Source organism: Ornithodoros turicata, unplaced genomic scaffold, assembly GCF_037126465.1.
Source record: "Ornithodoros turicata isolate Travis unplaced genomic scaffold, ASM3712646v1 Chromosome13, whole genome shotgun sequence".
NCBI classification, from domain to species: domain Eukaryota; kingdom Metazoa; phylum Arthropoda; class Arachnida; order Ixodida; family Argasidae; genus Ornithodoros; species Ornithodoros turicata.
The window spans coordinates 2,846,655-2,866,140 of NW_026999307.1; the positions used below are offsets into that span (position 1 = coordinate 2,846,655).

A 19,486-nucleotide genomic window follows, 5' to 3' on the forward strand; every position below is an offset into this window, starting at 1 on the left:
AGAGTGGCCGCCCATCAGCAACGACCACAGCGTCAATTGAGCCGGAGGAAAATGAAGAGATTAGAGTTTTCACGCATCCGAAATCTTTTTAGTCGTCGTCAGTCGGATTGCGCCCGCTCGATCCTCGATGGTTACGCGAGAGCTGCAGTCGAGGACGAGCGGGCGTTCGTGGACGTCTGGGAGGACACAATGGCAAGTGTGCCATCTTCGCCCCCTGAAGTCACCCGTGCTCCTGGAGCCCCGACCTTCCACCCTCTATACCTAATCACGGCGCAGGAGATCAAGACTAACATGCCGTCACTCAACTCAGCCCCTGGCCCGGACAACTTTACGGCCAGGAGTCTACGGGCGGTGCCAATGACCGTGCTCCGTGTCTTATTGAATCTTCTGATAGTCGTGGGCGGAGTTCCTACCTATTTAAGGAACGCGAGGACAACATTCGTCCCCAAGAAGGCTGATGCTACCTTGCCCACCGACTATAGACCGATCACCATCACCTCGGTCATTCTAAGACTGTACCATCGTATCCTCGCCCGAAGACTATCCTTACATCTCAACCTCGACTTTCGGCAGCGGGCATTTATTCCAGTAGACGGCTGTGCCGAAAATGTTGCCCTGCTTAGGACCATCATAACGGAGGCAAAGTCGACGGGGAAATCCTTGTTCTTGGCCGTAACTGACCTGGCCAAGGCTTTCGACAGGGTCACCAGAGAAGCAATTTTCATGGCGGCAACTGAAGCAGGTTTGTCTCCGGACTTCGTCGCATACATAAGAGACCTCTACAGAGATGCCCCCACGCTGCTGCGGATTGAAGCTTCTACACGACTTGTACAACCAACAACAGGAGACCGACAGGGAGACCCCCTCTCGCCGTTACTCTTTAATTTGGTGTTAGATGGATTCCTCAAGAAGGGCGGCGACGGCACTGGGTTCAGGGTGGGGGAGTCGACGTTGGATGCGATAGCCTTCGCCAACGACCTCATCCTGGTCGCGTCCTCCCATGTCGGGCTTCAGTATCGTCTTCAGGAAGCTACCACCTAGCGGCGCGGGGCCTGACCATCAACCCCACGAAGACATTCACTGTGGCCATGGTATATGCTGGAAAAGAGAAGAAGATGAAAGTGGATTCCGCGGCTATATTCAAAGTGGCAGGCCAGAGCGTGACAGCTGCACGACCAGATTTCACATGGAAGTATCTGGGAGTCACGTTTACCCTGGCAGGTCGTCCAGCACCCCCGACCCAGGAGTTATCAAACCTGCTCCAACGTGTCCAGAGGTCTCCGCTAAAGCCCCAGCAGCGCTTGGTTATTTTTGCGCTACTACCTGCTACCGAGACTGTACCACCGGCTGGTGCTGGGATATTGGTCCCGCGAACTTCTGGAGCGACTTGACGTTAACATCAGGGCCGCCGTCCGCCGCTGGATAAAGCTTCCACATGATGTCCCCGTGGCTTTTTTCCACGCGCCAGTGGCGGGCGGCGGCCTGGGAATCCCTTCCCTACGGATCAGCATCCCTACCCTTCAACGCGCGAGAATCTTGGGACTCCGCGATTCGTCACATCCCGTGGTAAGGGAAGCCACATCTACGACTCACATGAAGAAAGCCCTAAAGAGGGCCGAAGATGCGTCAACGATGGAGGGTTGCCTTCTCCGCTCGGCCACGGCAACGAAGAAGTATTGGTGCCGCCGCCTATACCAGACGAATGACGGAAAGGCGTTAGCAGACGCTTCCCTTGTTGCCTTCGCGCATTCTTGGATCGCGGAGGGTACCAGGGTGATGCAAGGCAGACAGTTTATAGACGCTGTTAAAGTACGCTAAACGCCCTGCCCTGTCGAACCAGATCTGGTAGAGGAGTCGACTCAGAGAAACAGTGCCGCGCGGGCTGCCAGTCACAGGAAACCCTCTCCCACATATTACAGACCTGCCACAGGACACATGGAGCGCGGACGCGGCACCATGACACCATTGTCCGCTACGTCAACAAGAGGCTGCAGGAGCTAGGGTGGCATACAACTGTAGAACCTGTCATCCGAGTGGCCGAGGGTACTTTAAAACCTGACATCGTGGCGAAGAGGACCGACCGGACTCTTATGATCGATGCCCAAGTAGTGGGCACGGGCATCGCCCTTGAACTAGCCCACGGACATAAGGTCCTTAAATATAGCAGACCCGACATCTTCGACCATGTGCGTGGTGACGGCCCAACACCGAAGTCTCCAGTGTAACCTTATCTTTTCGGGGAATCTGGGCCCGTGCAAGTGCGGATATGCTCCTAGACGTGGGATTGACTACAAGAGATATTTGTATGATTTCGATTATGTCGCTCCAGGGGAGCACTAGGTGTTATAAGGTCTTTGGACGAATGACCACGGTGGTCCCCCACCGGTGAAGCAGGTGCGGGCCCCTTCGGCACGCGGTGTCTTTACCCCGTTTGTAATTTCTTTTTGGGGGTAGGTTTTTCTGGGTATGTCTTCCCATGTTAAGACAGAATTTAAAAAAAAATAGCTCATTGACACAAACGACGACCACGTACCATTTCCACCATATTTCTGCAATACAATCCATTAAAAAACGAGTGATAGGCGGGAGTAAGAATAATCTGCTTTCGGTAGCTTATTGATACAAACGACGACCACGTATCATTCCCACCATGTTTCTGCAATACAATCCATTAAAAAACGAGTGATAGGCGGAAGTAAGAATAATCTGCTTTCGGAACGTTATTGACACAAACGACGACCACGTATCATTCCCACCATGTTTCTGTAATACAACCCATTGAAAAACGAGAGATAGGAGGGAGTAAGAATAATCTGCTTAATAATGGATGAGACAAAGTCTAGAGATGACCTCACAATATATTCGAGAACAAGCTGGAAGATTGGATCGTAGTCCCCGACATACCACGCTTATTGGCATTGCATTGGACGCGTGTGAGGGAAGGGGTGTTTTGCCTCGACTAGCGGCATTTTTGCATGAGCTCTGTCCAAGCTCTAGGCCCTGGAGACCACCTGGAAAAAGGCCACAGGAGTATCTGCCCCTCAGCAAGAGACTTCGACGTCGCGCCGAATTCGCGAAGGTACAGGATCTTTATCGGCGCTCCTGGGACCAGTGTGCACGAGAGATCCTCGATGGTACTTTACCCACTGAAGTTGGGGTACCTGTCGCCTTTTTGGATTTTTGGGAGGCGATTATGGCATCTAGCCCGGTGGACTTGAATGAGCCAGGAGGAAATGATCCAACCAGAACGCAGGAAACACCTGAAGCTCATTGGAGTTTAGTTAGTCCAATCACGGAAAAGGAGATTAAATCAGCTATGCCAAGATCTATGTCTGCTTCTGGTCCCGATGGAGTTCTGCTGCAGGACTTCAAGAAGATGCACCCAAGGTTACTTAGCGTAATCTTCAATATAGTTTTACTCAAAAGGTTTGGCCAAAAGGCTCTCTACGACGTTATCCCTGGATGAGAGGCAGAGGGGTTTTCGGCCCGTTCACGGTTGTGCCGACAATGTTCGCGTATTATCAGCTTTGCTGGCGGAAAGTAAACGCTGCAGCCGCTCATTGTATCTGGCTGTGTTAGACATACGCAAAGCATTTGATTCCGTCACTTTTGGAGCAGTTATGGCTGCAGGACGTCAGTTGGGTCTACCAGTACCCCTTATTGCATATTTGGAGCGCCTTTACACTGAGACGACAGTGATATTGCCAGCAGGTGGCTTTATGAGGAATTTCACAGTAACCCAAGGAGTTAGACAGGGTGATCCTCTTAGCCCACTTCTCTTTAACTGTGTGATGGACGGCCTTCTACGATCATTACCAGGTCACATTGGGGCCGGGCTGGGTGGTGTGTCACTGTAAGTGCCGTCTCATTTGGTGATGACCTCGTATTGCTGGCTTCTATCCCAGCTGGACTACAAGAGCTCCTTGACGTGGCCGTATCCTATCTTCAGCCTCGAGGCATGTTATTCAACCCTGCAAAATGTGCTTCACTATCTATTGTTGCATCTGGACACGAAAAGAAGACCAAGGTGGTCCCCCTGGAATTCGCGGTCGCCTCCAATGCCATACCGGCACTCTCGACTACAGCCATATGGAATTATCAGGGCATCCCCTTTACACCTGAGGGGAGAGGTCGCCCTGTCATACTGAAGGAACTACGTAACAATATTGGTAAACTGTCAAGGGCGCCGCTGAGACCGCATCAGTGGCTGGTGATATTGGAGTCCGTGACGTTGGCGCTGTCTCAGCACCGTCTTGTGTTGGGAAAAACTACTCTGAGAGTTTTGAAGGAGGCTGATGCCCTTATACGGGGGGGGGGGGGGCACTTCGTCTTTGGCTACATCTGCAGCTTGATTGCCTTACAGCGTTTTTCTACGCGTCCATACCCTCCGGGTTGGGCATACCCTCCCTTCGATCATCGATACCACGGCTACGTTGGTTGCCATCTAGGATGGCAACTTCTTCCTTCTCTGCCTGTGTGGCTGCCACAACAACTCGGGGCTACCAGGTAACTTAGAATGGGCTAGAATCGCAGCAACCTTCGACGGAGCCCTGCTATCTTCATCTCAGGACTATTCGGCCTATTGGGCACAGACCTTGCATGCTACGCTCAATGGTGGTGGCCTTCGGGAATGTGGGAATGCCCCCTATGCTCACTAATGGGTGGGCAACGGAACGAGACTCCTTAGGGGCCGCGATTTCGTTGACGCAATAAAACTCAGGATAAATGCGCTACCCACTGGTGCGAGGAGGTCAAGAGGGCGACCGCTAGAAGTGAAGACTTGTGCCGTAGGCTGCCGGGCAGTCGAAACCCTAACCCATATCGTACAACATTGCGGGGCCACGAGTGGTATGAGGACCCGGCGTCATGATAAGGTGGTTATATTTGTTGCTTCTCGTCTGAGACAACGTGGATGGTTTATCCAGAGAGAGAAGATCCTCAGGACATCGAGGGCATTGGTCAAGCCGGACATTGTTCCCACAAAGGACGATGCAATTGTGATCATCCATGCTCAGACTGTAGGATATGCCCGTCCCTTGGATCTCGAACACCAGAGCAAGGCTCAGAAGTATAACACGCCCGAGATCTGTGAACTTCTGCGAACTGGTTCATCGAGAGAAGTGGTTTTCACCTCAGCCACCTTCAACTACCGATGAGTATGGTCTCATGATTCAGCTAGAGACCTGCTTCACTTAGGGTTGACGACGAGAGATGTTACCACAGCTTCAATCAAGACGCTGTACGGTACGCTGGCGGCCTGGAGATGGTCGCGACGCGCCACCACAATGGCGTGTCTCGGTGAAGTCTGAAGACCAAGACTTGAAGCAAGATCCGAGCTAGAATTGTATGAGCAGTCACATTTGTAAATGTACATGTAGTTAGAGATGTATACTAGGGCCCCTGAATGTTACTCGACTCCTGCGATAGTGGAGAAATGTTGTTGTTGCAGTTCGTCAATGAACAATTCTCCTAGCTCATTGACACAAAGGACGACCACGTTTCATTCCCACCATGTTTCTGTAATACAATCCATTGAAAAACGATTGATAGGCGGAAGCAAGAATAATCTGCTTTAGGGTGGCCAAATCCTGACCGATACCTCCACGTGGTGTCCCCCGGGGCCTGTTACCTTGCGTATCAGGTGGCTAAAGTCGGTTCAGGTTTTGGTGGTGACGTTCTTTGCACCGTGGTCTGCTCTTCGGTGCTCCCCTGTTGGCGTGTACGCAATCACTGTTTCTTGCCCCGCCACCGTCGCAGTAGAGAGTCCAACAGCCAGCTGGTTGTGGGTTGGAGCCATTATGGTGCCTTGCACCGAGTGTGGTAGGTTCTTTAGGACCGAGCGTGGTCTCGCGCAACATGTGCGTCTGGCTCATACAGGACGGGTTCAAGTAGACTCCGGTCCAGGGATGGATCAAGCCGATCCAGATGTTGTTTCTACTCCTCAGGGGCTGCCTCAGGCGGAAGATCTCCGCCCCACATCCCAGTAACCTAACATTACTCCCGTGACTTCTTCAGTGTCTACCACAGTGACTGCTTCAGTGACCTGCCCTTTGTGTGGCAGACAATGAATGTCGGTTCATGGTCTTAGAGCCCGCCATAATTGGATGCACCCAGGGACCGATCTGGTGGTGCCCGGTACATCGTCTGCTTCTGCGCCAGTACCAGATATAGCGGCACAAACAACATCAATTCATACGTGTCCTCCGGGAGGGGTGCACCAGTGTTCGATCCGGGACTGCTTGAGAGTTTTTAGGGCAGCTCAAGGGTTAGGCCAGCACATGCGTCGGACCCATCCTGCTGAGGCCGATCAGGCCGTGGTGACTTCTAGGCTGCGACCGCGCTGGAGCGAGGAAGAACGGCAGCTGCTTGCTTTCAGGGAGGCGGAACTGTCCCCTACGGGGCATCGGTTCATGAATATGGGTCTCCTGGATGCCTTTCCTCAACGCACTCTTGAGGGAATTAAGGGTATTCGGCGCACCAGTGAACACCGTGCGCGGGTTGCAGCAGCCCTCGCCACACTCACAGTTGGGTCTGCTCCTTGCCACGACTTCGCGAGGCTCTTCGGTGTTGGCATCTCAGGACGCCACCGCTTCCACTTCAGTAAGGTAGCCTTTGGATCCTGCGCCGTCTCTTGGAGCTGATCTCCGGTCACCTACATCTCCTAGCCCGACGGCTCCTGCTGCATCTTCTCCGGGTGCTGATCTCCCGGGATCTCCTGCCCCCGCTGTGTCAACTGGATCGGCATCTACATCTGCCTCTCTGGGTGCCTCTACCTTCGCTGGGCCGATGTCGTCCGGCCATGCCTCCTCAACTGCTGCTGAGGGTGTCTCCTCGCCTGTGGTGTCCGCCGTAACTAACCAACTGTTACTGCCAGTGATCCTGGTGCCTTGGCGGAGTTGTCCTACGATCTGACGCCAAGCCAGGGATCTCCTACTCCTCTTGGGTGCCTCCAGTCATTCTTGGTGAACTACATGTCCAAACTGGGGGTCGATCCCCGTCAGGCCTCTCTCCGGGTCACCGTAGACCTAGCGGTGGAGTCAGCGGCCTTCCTCCCTCAGCTGGAGAGGTTCCTTCTCGACCTCTTATCTCCACGACCCATACGCGCAGGTGGACCTCCTGGGCGTCACCGAACTATGAGTACAAGACGCCGAAGGCGTCGTCAGATGGAATACACGAAGACGCAGGATCTCTACCGGAAGAGTCGTCGTGCCTGTGCTCGCCTGGTGTTGGATGGCCCTTCAAAGGAACCACCTGGGGATCCTGTCAAGTTCCTTGACTTCTGGACGAAGATTATGGTTCCGGGTGAGCCTGACCTCACTGAACCTGAGGAGGCTGCTCCGCAGGCTGTGGCCTCTGAAATTGTTGGGCCTGTAGCAGTGCAGCACCTTCATCCCCATCGCTACTGGTGCGAGGCACCATCTCACGAGCACAATCATTAAAGCATCAGTTGGGCTCTTGCCACTAACCGAACAGGTTGTCGTTATTTAGAGCTCCCAACATTGGTGACCCGAACGTCGAACGTAAGGATCGAACATCGTCCTTAACCGCCATGTCTGTCTACCGTCAAGCCCACCCGCCGCCTCCATCGAACCCATCCTTATCTGCAGTGGCTGTCAAGTTACCACAATTTTTTGACCGCAACCCGGCCGTGTGGTTTATCCAAGCGGAGGCGCAATTTCATCTCGCTGGCGTAACATCACAACTGACGAAATTTTACCACGTCACCTCCGCCCTCACCCCAACTGCGGCCGATGAGGTGTACGACGTCCTCGCAAACCCCTCGCCAACCACACCTTACGACCAGCTCAAGCAAGCCCTCCTGCAACGCACCACCTCCTCCAGCCGGCCCCGCCTTCAACAACTGCTATCCGCTGAAGAGCTGGGAGACCGCCGCCCCACACAGCTACTTCGCCGAATGCGGCAGCTGCTTGGCGACAATTCCGCTACCATGGACGACGTTCTTCTCCGTGAATTATTTTTACAACGTCTGCCACAGAACGTCCAAATGGTTCTGGCAACAGCAGCGAACATGTCACTCGACCAGCTGGCTACGCTCGCAGATGCGGTTGTTGAGGTCGCCACCCCGTCCATCGCCGCCACCGCTGCACCACAACACCCCGTTCTTCCAACACCGTCTGCAGCGGCAAGCCCTTCTGGCTCTCCGCAATTAGAAGAGCTTTGCCGCGAGTTCCGCGCGCTTGCCTCTCTAATTGCAGCATCACACGCTCCACCGCAGCAAACTCGTCAACCCTACCGTCGCCGCCCTTTCAGTCGGAGTCCACGGCGCTATTCTCCCAGCCGCTCGAATAGCAGAGACCGCGACGGAAGCCCGGCGACGACGATTTGCTGGTACCATCGCAAGTTTGGCGCCGAGGCCCGTCATTGCCTACTACCATGTTCTTGGCAGCAGGGAAACCCGCCCGCGGGCCATTGATGGCGACCAATGGTCCATCCTCCCGGTCCAGTCGCCTATTCTATATACGGGACAAAACATCAGCCCGCCGCTTCCTTGTGGACACCGGCGCGGAGGTGAGCGTATTGCCAGCGAGCGGAAACGAACGCCGACAGCCACCTCTCTTCCACCTCACCGCTGTTAACGGATCTAAGATCCCCGTGTACGGTCAACGCTCCCTCACATTGAACCTGGGTCTCCGCCGTGTGTTCCGTTGGCTCTTCCTGGTTGCGGCTGTCTCTCACCCCATTCTCGGCGCAGACTTTCTTAATCACCATCAGCTGCTCGTCGATATGCGCAACCACCGACTCATTGACTCTGCCACCAGCCTCACTGTCTCCGGCATACGATCGTCCCATCAGTCTCTGGGCGTGTCGGTCTTCCAAGCTGACGGTAATCCCTACCTTGCCGTCCTCAAGGAGTTCCCTCAACTCACGCGCCCACCAGATTGGTCGAAGCCTGTCCCGCACAGTGTGGTTCACCACATCGAGACAAAAGGTACTCCCGTCTTCTGCCGCCCCCGTAGACTACCGCCGGAGAAGCTGAAAATTGCGCAGGACGAATTTGACCACATGTTGGAAATGGGCATTATTCGTCCATCATCAAGCAGCTGGGCCTCTGCTCTCCACATGGTCCCAAAGAAAACCGGTGACTGGCGGCCATGTGGGGACTATAGAGCGCTTAATCGGGTTACCATCCCCGATCAGTATCCCATCCCTCATGTCCATGATTTCACGGCATTCCTTCACGGCGCGACGATTTTCTCGAAGCTTGATTTGGTGCGCGCTTACCACCAGATACCCGTTACGGAAGCCGACATCCCAAAAACAGCCATAACAACACCGTTTGGCTTGTTTGAATTCCCACGGATGCCCTTCGGGCTACGGAATGCCGCCCAATCATTCCAGCGCTTCATAGATTCCGTCACCAGAGGTTTGCCATTTGTTTTTGCATACATCGATGACATCATCGTGGCCGGTCATTCCGAAGAGGAGCACATCATCCATCTGCACAAGCTTTTCTCTCGTCTCTCCGAGTACGGAATTATTATTAACGCCAGCAAGAGCGAATTTGGCGTCTCCTCTTTGGACTTTCTGGGTCATAGGATTTCTGCGGATGGCCTCACACCACTCCGATCAAAAGTCAAGGCAATCGCCGAGTTTCCCCTGCCAACATCTCTAAGCCAGTTCCGCAAATTCCTGGGATTAGCGAATTTTTACCGCCGCTTCATCCCGCATTGCGCTCAGATCCTTCGCCCATTGGAGCAGTTCCTCACCACCAAGTCTCCAGCGTCCCAACCACTGGCCTGGACTGCCGACTCCATCACTGCATTCGACAGAATCAAGGAGGCTTTGGCAAACGCCACCCTCCTTGCCCATCCTCGCCCAGCTGCCCCAACTTGCATGATGGTAGACGCTTCGGCTACTGCCGTGGGCGCCGTGCTCCAGCAGAAGATGTCTGACGACTCGGATGATTGGACTCCCATCAGTTTCTTTTCACGCAAATTGCGCCCTGCGGAAACACGCTACAGTACGTTTGGACGCGAACTGCTCGCCGTATACCTCAGCGTCAAACACTTCCGGGACTTTGTCGAAGGCCGTGTCTTTACCATCTTCACGGACCATAAACCCCTCATCTATGCCTTCCGTTCGTCCGGTGCCAACTACACCACACGAGAGCAACGCCACCTTGCCTTTGTGTCGGAGTTCTCGACTGATATACGCCATCTCTCCGGTCTACAAAACTCCGTTGCCGACGCTCTCAGTCGCGTAGACATCGCCGCCGCTACCACCCCTGCCTTGTCACTCGACGTCATCGCCGATCTGCAGCTTCAGGATCCCGAGTTGGCCTCTTACCGCTCCTCGCCAACACGTCTTGACCTCAGGAACGTCGCGCTGCCTGGAGCTTCGTCAACCGTCTGGTGTGACGTGTCTACCGGCACTCCCCGCCCTTTTCTCCCGCAAACGATCCGCCGTGCTGTTTTCGACCAACTCCACGGCGCGGCCCATCCCGGCGTCCGGGCTACACATGAGCTGGTATCGGCTCGCTACGTCTGGCCCAACATGCATCGCGACGTCAAGCGCTGGGTCCAATTCTGTCTGCCGTGCCAGCGTTCCAAAATATCCCGGCACACGTCATCTCCGCTTGCAAAGTTCCCGGCACCGGACGCTCGCTTCGCTCATATTCACATAGATATCGTCGGGCCACTTCCACCCTCGCAAGGCTTTCGCTATCTGCTCACCATCATAGACAGATTCACCCGCTGGCCTGAAGTCGCCCCGCTTTCTGACATCACAGCCTCATCTGTAGCTGCAGCCTTCGTCCAGACATGGGTCGCCCGATTTGGCGTCCCGGCTACCATAACGACCGACCGCGGTAGGCAGTTCGAGTCCGGCCTCTTCGCCCGCCTTACCACCATACTCGGCTCTCACCGCGCTCGAACGACCGCTTACCATCCTGCGGCGAACGGCATGGTCGAGCGACTTCATCGTCGTCTCAAGACCGCCCTCAAGGCCAATGGCAGTTCGTGCTGGACCGAAGTGCTGCCTCTCGTGCTCCTGTCGCTTCGTGCGACCGTTAAAGAAGATTTGGGCTGCACGCCGGCGGAAATGGTTTACGGCGCCACGCTCCGTATTCCCGGTGACTTTTTCCCGACTCCAGCCAATCCTCCCCTCGCTGACCTGACCTCCTACGTCGACCGCTTGCGCAACACCATGGCCCAACTTCGCCCTCAACCTTCGCGACCTTCCACACGACCCTCCTTCCAGCACCCACTTCTTGAGTCCGCCACCCATGTATTTGTCCGGCATGATGGCACCCGCAAGCCTCTGCAACATCCCTATGATGGACCATTCCGTGTCATCAAGCGAAGTGTCATCAGAAGCACTTTACGCTTCAGCTCGGAAACCGTCAGGACACAGTGTCCATCGACCGTTTGAAGCCGGCATTCTTGGATGAGCCCGGAGATTCCCCTTCCTCTTCCGCGTCGGTTTCTGCAACCACCTCAGAAGTGGTTTCCCCGTCGAGCTTCCCTGCTCACCGTCTCCCAGGCCCGCCACCTCAGTTACTACCCGCTCACCTCGCCACGTCCGCTGGGCCCTTCCCCTTGCCACCGCTTGCCCATGACTGTCGACCGCTTCGCTAAGGGGAGGGCCATGTAGCAGTGCAGCACCTTCATCCCCATTGCTACTGGTGCGAGGCACCATCTCACGAGCACAATCATTAAAGCATCAGTTGGGCTCTTGCCACTAACCGAACAGGTTGTCGTTATTTAGAGCTCCCAACAAGCCCTTCTCTGAGGAAGAGGTGCATGCGGCCTTTCCTTGCGGGAACTCTGCGCCAGGACCTGATGGTGTCACGCTGGCCCAACCGCAGTCCCGATCTCCTTTCTTGTGGTCATCATCAACCTTTTCTCCTGGCTGGTGACGTTCCGGCCTACCTACACGACGCCAGGACCGTCTTAATCCCGAAGGTGTCCCTTCCAAGTGGTCCCGGGGACTTCAAGCCCATTACCATCTCGCCCGTTTCCTCCGCCTTTATCATCGTGCTCTAGCCAACCACCTAAGACTAGCCTGTCCTTTCAGCGACCAGCAGAGGGCCTTCTCCTCAGTCGACGGATGCGCGGAGAACGTGGTTCTCCTGCACTCCGTCATCAAGGAAGCGCATCGTCGATGCCGCTCTGTGTTAATGGTGACGTTGAACCTGAAGAAGGCCTTCGACTCCGTCTTGTTCAGCTCCTTCCTGGCAGCAGCACGGCGAACCGGCCTTCCCGAACCATTCATCAACTACGTGGAGCGGCTGTACTCTTCGTCTGCAACCACACTAACAGCAGGTGGTTTCAAGCGGGTCGTTTCACCTTCTTGTGGTGTGCGACAGGGCGATCCTTTGAGCCCTGCACTATTCAACTTCGTCCTGGACAGCCTGCTCCGGACCCTGCCTTCCCACGTGGGGTTCGCCTTGGGAGCCACGTCTTCCGTTAACAGTATGGCGTTTGCGGACGACCTAGTACTGTTTGCGTCATCGGAGGTTGGCCTACAGGAGCTCCTCAATCGTGCGGAGGCATATCGGACTCCTACAGGCCTGATTTTCAACGAACGCTCTCTCTCGTCGCCTCCGGCAGGGCTAAGAAGTGTGTGGTTCGCCCCCATACCTTCTTCCTGCAAGGCGAATCCATCCCTGCCTCTACTACGGTAGCTGAATGGCGATATCTTGGCGTTGCTTCTGATACATCGGGCCACCGTTTCCCTGCGCCGGTCGACGAGCTCCGTTCTCTCCTGGCTAAGGTCACCTGCGCCCCTCTGAAGCCACAGACACGCCTGGTGTTTCTTCGCAGTTTCATTCTACCACGACTACTGCATCGCATGGGCTTGGGTGACTCACTCTTGCGTCTCCTTCATGAGTTGGACATCAATCACTCAATCGGCCATCCGCCGATGGCTGAAGCTTCCCCTGGACACTCCCACCCCCTTCTTTAATGCTTCACACCGGGATGGAGGTCTTGGCCGTGCCTGCCCTGATCACTCAGGTTCCTCGACTGCATCTGGCCCGCCTTGAGGGGCTTTCTTCTTCATCCTGGTCTATGGCCACCGAGATCTACCGCCTCCCTCCCATTCGTTCGGAGTGCTCGTGGGCCATGAGGGCGTCTACTTGGGAAGGCCGTCTTCTGAGGACTGCCCAGCAGGTCCGCTCTTACTGGGCGGGCAAGCTCTATGCCTGTGTTGATGGCCGGGGTCTTCGCGGAGCTGCGGCTCTCCCGGCAGTCCACTCATGGGTGACGGATGGTTCCTCCCTAATCTCAGAAAGGGACTTCATCGAGGTCATAAATGTCCGTTTCAACACCATTCCAACCAAGTCCCGCTCTACGAGAGGCCGCCCTGAGGAGGATCGCCGTTGTCGGGCTGACTGTTCGGCCGCGGAGACCCTAGCCGATGCAGTTCAGCACTGCCCCATCTCCAACGGGTCCCGACACCGTCGCCATCTTCCTGGCTTCCTGCCTCCGGAGGAGGGGATTTCACGTACAGCGTCAGCGGCATCTAGCTACCTAAGTTGGTCTTCGGAAGCCAGATCTCATCTGTTACGGCCAGGATGCTATTCATGTCATCGACGTTCAAGTCGTGGGTTGTGGCCGGTCCCTCAACACCTTCCATCGATAGAAATCAGGAGTCTACAACACGCCCGAGATTGCCAGAATACTCCGGGCATCTTCATCTCCATCTCCCTCGTCACCTGTTCTGGAGCGGCCCGTCTCCCTTACGTCCGCTACCGTGTATTCACACGAGCGCCTTTTCTGACTGCGCAGCGACTGAAGGAGGAGAAGGAGGTATCAGCATAATCACCCCATCATCCAACCATTCGTTCGCTGACGGGGCTTATCGTACAGCAGAATCTAGGAAGCGCGCACGTTCTTATCTTATTTTTGGCGAGATATGAAAGAGCCTTGTGCAACATCACTGCGCTCGGCAGCTCCGTCCGTCAGAAAGAACCACGCGGATAGTTTGTTCGCGGGTCATAGAATCTGACGACTGACGCGCAGAGCCTTCCAGGAGAACGAAAAGGGAAAAAAGCCACCTTCTGTTGCCAATGTGACAAGCTCTTTTGTTTTTATCTAATACACCTGGTAGAGCAACACTCGATTTTGTGCAAATTTGCCGATGAGCAATACCGAAATGTACCATGGAAACATGCCATGTGAGAACAGACCGTTTTTGAAATGAAAAAGAGACACCTGGATGTCGAATGTGGATACATACCGAAGCAACGGTATGTATGTACACCAAAGCACTTTTTGGGTCCCCATATTCACGGCGTAGTCGTTGTATCAGTTACGAACGCGTTAATTATTAATAACGAGTTGGCTGCATGCTCGCATTCCAAACCGAAAGGTATCGGCTCAGGATGCTAGTAGTCTCGTTTAAAAACGAGAAAATGTGTGAGCAGTCACGCCAGGTAAGCCAAAGGGGCTCAAAATTTAATCCACGAGCCGGCCACTGCGGAGGTCGCGTATATTCATAGTTTGATAGTAACGAAAATCTCCAACCAAGGTACAGGACGGGGATACCCGACGTTTCGGAGCCAGTTCGGCTCCTTCCTCAGTGGTGACTGTAGTGGCCGTTGGCAGCAGCGTTCTTGCCGTGTTTGAACGCTGCTGCGAACGGCCACTACAGTCACCCCTGAGGAAGGAGCCGAACTGGCTCCGAAACGTCGGGTATCCCCGTCCTGTACCTTGGTTGGAGATTTTCGTTACTATCATAGTTCTCAACCAACCAGACACACTTGTGTCGAATATGTTCACTTTCAAATATTCATAGTTGTCTTGCATCATACATTAACCGTGTAATGCTATAATATTTTAGGGCTGTAATTACACAAGCTTACAGGTAGCACCCAGTGTTCACCACCGCGTCTTGCAGTGCGCTCGCGGGAGGCCACTGTGTGCATATATTGTGTCCCTACAAGCATCAACGAGGACGAACAGTTGTAATAAACGGAGCCAGTTTTCCTCGGTTTCACTATTTTTGCGTGTTTGCCATCCATCGCGGCCACAAAGTTTGGGAACTGCCACAGCGCTTCAAAGTAACGTGTTTTAAATCTGGATAAAGCTAGTGCTAAAAATGCAACATCTTGACGAACTTACGTTATAGCGTCTCGCTTTGCCATAGCATTATTTCGTAATTATTCACTGGGGGAGCTTCTTATTTCATTCATACTTCATTCGTAAATTTTCGTTTTCTTCCATAATTCTATATGTATGGATGGACGGTAACGTACCCCCCACCCCACCCCCCAAAAAAAGAAAGGAAAAGATCAGGAAAGGTCATAAGGGTTGCTTGAGTGGGAGAGGATCATTTCCAAGAGAGGTTCTTCTCCCGTTCTAATTGCACTACCAACGGTGCGGGTTCATGTTGGTGAACTCTACCTCGCTATGCCACCGGTATATGAGATGAACGTTTTACTGCAATGAGTAGTGTACGAAGGCAGTAGACACAAAAACATGGCCTGTCCAACGCCTAGAGCAATGGGGCCAATGAAACGCAGGAATTGGAAGCTACCAGAGGAGGGGATCGGACGTGAACCCTCCCATTTCTGCACTCTAAAAACTGAACTTCAGTGCATAGCAGGCTATGCTCCAACCATGGCCACGAGCGATAGGGTCATCGCTTCTGATTCGAAGAGAGAGGAGGGCGAACGGTTTTTTGTGTCACTTATCATATATCCGAATTGACACAAGGGAGGGGGGGGGGGATATGGCAGGATCGGCTCGCTTTGTTTTCCACACAGAAGTGGGCGTCGTCACGACTTTAGCAAAAAGAAAAGAAGCAAGCCGGATGGAGGATAGAGGAGGTGAGTAGAGGGTGCATGAGTTCGTCGGGGAGAGCAAACTGTTAGATGGGTCTTTGAGCAAGACTTGGCTTCTGCAGAAAAGAGGACGAGGTTTCTTGCTTTAGCAGAACGTGCGGCAGAACTAACACACACACACACACACACACACACACACGCACATACACACATTGAGACAAAAAGGTGTACGCTCCACTCTGTCTTCCAATCAGAAGTAAGCCTTATCATTGGCGGCAATGGTTGGCGCAGAGTGTGCTATGCGATGAAGCTGTTTTTACTGTGTTCTAAAGGTGCGACCTTTACGCCACAGCCGTCTCTGCTTTACATCACACTCATCACCGTCACACTGCTGCGGAGTCACGGTAGAAAACGAAGACACAGCCTTCATAGCACTCTCTCCTACACTATTTCGCGCTCAGTCTTATTTACGAACGCTTTATGCATTTAGAGGCATGTTTAAGCGCACATAATTCGAAGGAACCTGTTGCAGATGGCTTACGGAAAAACGATCACTGGCTAGCATAATGTCCCGCATATTCATCTCTATACTCTCCTTATGCGCTTTGCTATGCGGAGCAGAATGTATTCAAAAGCGGCGCATCCATTCTCAAAACCTTGCGGTAGCCACATGGGTCCTCGTGTGTAGCTCCCGTAGAAGGCTATTTTGCAGACCGTGCTCTTTCCTCAACACCCATTCTTTCGTCCATATCTTCCTTAACCACTTCTTTTCATGGCAGCATTCACTATCGTCAATGAGAACAGCAAAAGCCACCAATTTTCGCTTTCTTTCGTCCATTGCATACCAAGCGCCGTGCACATAAAATTAATGCTGCAACCTTTAACCGCAGCGCGAACGTTATCCCCGGCATCTGAGCTGAAAGCACATTGGAACACTATCTGTGTAGGCGTTCCAGAAGAAAGTAGCCTCAGCGCCTTATCATTTACCCTCTCGCTCCTTCAGTCGCTGCGCCGTCAGAAAACACGCTCGTGTGAATACACGGCTACGGTATCCTTCCGGGGGATATGGCCCTCCGAGTCTGCTGCTGCCCTGCTCTTCCTTGGGCTCACGAAAGGCCAGCTGACGGTCGCCACTACCCTTGTAGCACACATTGTTGCCGTGACGTTGAAGCAACATTACAAATGTTGTCCAATGTGAAGCAGCGTTTTGCAACATTCGTTAACATTATTATAATATTACCAAAAGTGGGCCAACGTTACTATCCATTTTACGATATTCCTGCAACGTTGTAGTGCAATGCTCCTCCAAAGTTGCTATGAAACAGTATCTGAACATTCCTCAGTCGCCTTCGAGCAACATTACTAATCTGACTGTAACATATAGTCGCGCAATATTTTGCAAGACAGTTGTGAACATGTTACCTCAAACACAGCGCGAACGTGGGTAATGTCCCCATTATAGTTTGTTGCCAGCAGCGATGCTGGAGAACATTTCCGCAACATTGGGACAGCGTCCCAGCCACATTCCTCCAACACAAATAAAACATAGAGGGAACGTTTGTGTTATGTTGCTGCAACATTGAGACAGCGTCACAATCATATTCCGTCAACGCAAATAAAATATGAAGGCAACATTTGTGTTATGCTGCCGCAACATTGAGGCAGCGTTACAGTAATATTTTTCCAACACAAATACAATATTGAGGCAACATTTGTGTTATGTTGCTGCAACATTGAGACAGCCTTACAGCCATAGTTTTCCAACAAAAATACAATATTAAGGCAACATTTGTGTTATGCTGCCGCAACATTGAGACAGCGTTACAGCTATATTATTCCAACCAAAAATAGAATATTAAGGCAAAATTTGTGTCACGTTGCTGCAACATTGAGAAAGGATTACAGCCATATTTTCCCAACACAAATGCAATATTGACGCAACATTTGTGTTATGCTGCTGCAACATTGAGACATTACTACAGCCATATTTCTCCAACACAAGTACAATGTGGAGGCAGTATTTTCGTTCTATTTCTGCAACACTAAGAGAGCGTTACAGCCACATTAGCTCAGTGCAAATGCAATACGAAGGCAGCATTTGTCTTATGTTTCTGCAATGTAGAAACAGCGTTACACCCATATTTCTCCAACACAAATACAATGTGGAAGCAACATTTGCATTGTATTTTTGCAACATTTAGACAGCATTACAGCGATGTTTCTTGGAAAAGAAATACGACGTTTCAGGCATCATATTCGTAATGTGTCCAGGTTTTGTGAGGGGGCCTCGTCCATTCCTCTCAGTTAATATCCCATGTAGTACAAGTCTGACTTAGAAACATGGTATTCGACAGGAAGGGATGTCAAGAATGTTGTTTGATACAGGTGACGCGTTATAGATACATGGGTTAATTGGAAGTATGCATCATCGTCACCGTTAAAAATGTTTTACGCCCCACTACACCTAATGAAAGTGCCCAACAGTTTGTGTTTCAGTATATGCTCCATCCAGTGGGACGCCCAAGCGGTTCCCTCGCAGAGTCTACCTCCATAGCTAGCTCTCCTGCCTGATGGCAATACGGGTTTCCCCCAACCCCAGTCAGACGGGAGGGGCACGGCACTTATGTAGTCACGCATCGAAAAATGTGTACATACGGTGTAGCAATGTTGTACATACGGTTGTTGCAGTGTTGTGTACACGTTGCTCGGGTGTTACAAATGAATGTTGCAAATGAAGTTAAAGTCGTGGACATTGGTGACGTTTGGGCAATGTTGCAGTATGATATTGAAGAAATGTTGCAACGCGATTGTTCTGTGTTCAACAAATATGGATGCGACGCTTTACAATGTTGCACGAACATTGCATAACTGTTGCGTATATGTTGTGTTGTGTTAAAGAAATATGGCTGTAGCCAGGGATTTCCCTACACCCCCCTCGGAGGGGGTGTACACCCTCTCTGCATTTTTGCAACCCCCCCTGAAATTTTTCAGGTGACCCCATCCAACTCGGCCACCAGCACGTTCTAGCTGGTAGTGAGTCCGGCGCAGCGAATTACATCATGTACTGTCAAACTTGGGCTGTAGGACCACAGCCATGCAGATGATCGTAGCATGCATTTCTCTAAAATCATTTGAAAGTGACTGTTTCATATGCATATATTGCGCGCGTGTGCGAGTAAAAATGCGTGCGCGCACGCAAATTCAATGTGGATCATTTTTCTTTAATAGTATGGAGTAACACTGGCTTGCATAACAAGTTGACAAAAAAAAAATCGTGAACGTTTCGACACCTATTCGGGCGTCATCATCAGCACAGGAAAATGAAACGGGGGCTTAAAACGGGAATCCTTTCAAACCCTTGTAACAGACTGGTAAGGGCCCCTTGTGACTGTTACAGGCATTTATCTAGCTATGAATGTGCCAAGATTCAAGGAATTTTCTTACCCCCCATCTGTGTTGAAAGGTCAATGTTGTCTCGTTGTGATCGACAAGTTCGGTGCGTTGATTCTTTGCTGGTGGTTTTGTCAATTGTGCCTTGTGCTCCTTCATTCTGGTGACCTTCTTCCTAGCAGTTTTTTTAAGCCCCCGTTTCATTTTCCTGTGCTGATGATGACCACCGAATAGGTGTCGAAATGTTCACGATTTTTTCTTTTGTCAACTTGCTATGCAAGCCAGTGTTACTCCATACTATTAAAGAAACATGTCCCCTGGCTTTTGGTCCATCTTCAATGTGGATCA

General features: G+C 52.4%; 1 protein-coding gene across 1 annotated transcript; it reads left to right on the top strand.

Moving 5' to 3' along the window:
* Window positions 1-7,549: 7,549 nt before the first annotated feature.
* LOC135372069 (uncharacterized) lies at window positions 7,550-8,434 on the top strand. Its single transcript, XM_064605792.1, has one exon. It carries the CDS (start codon window positions 7,550-7,552, stop codon window positions 8,432-8,434), a length of 885 nt encoding a protein of 294 aa, XP_064461862.1.
* Window positions 8,435-19,486: the final 11,052 nt, after the last annotated feature.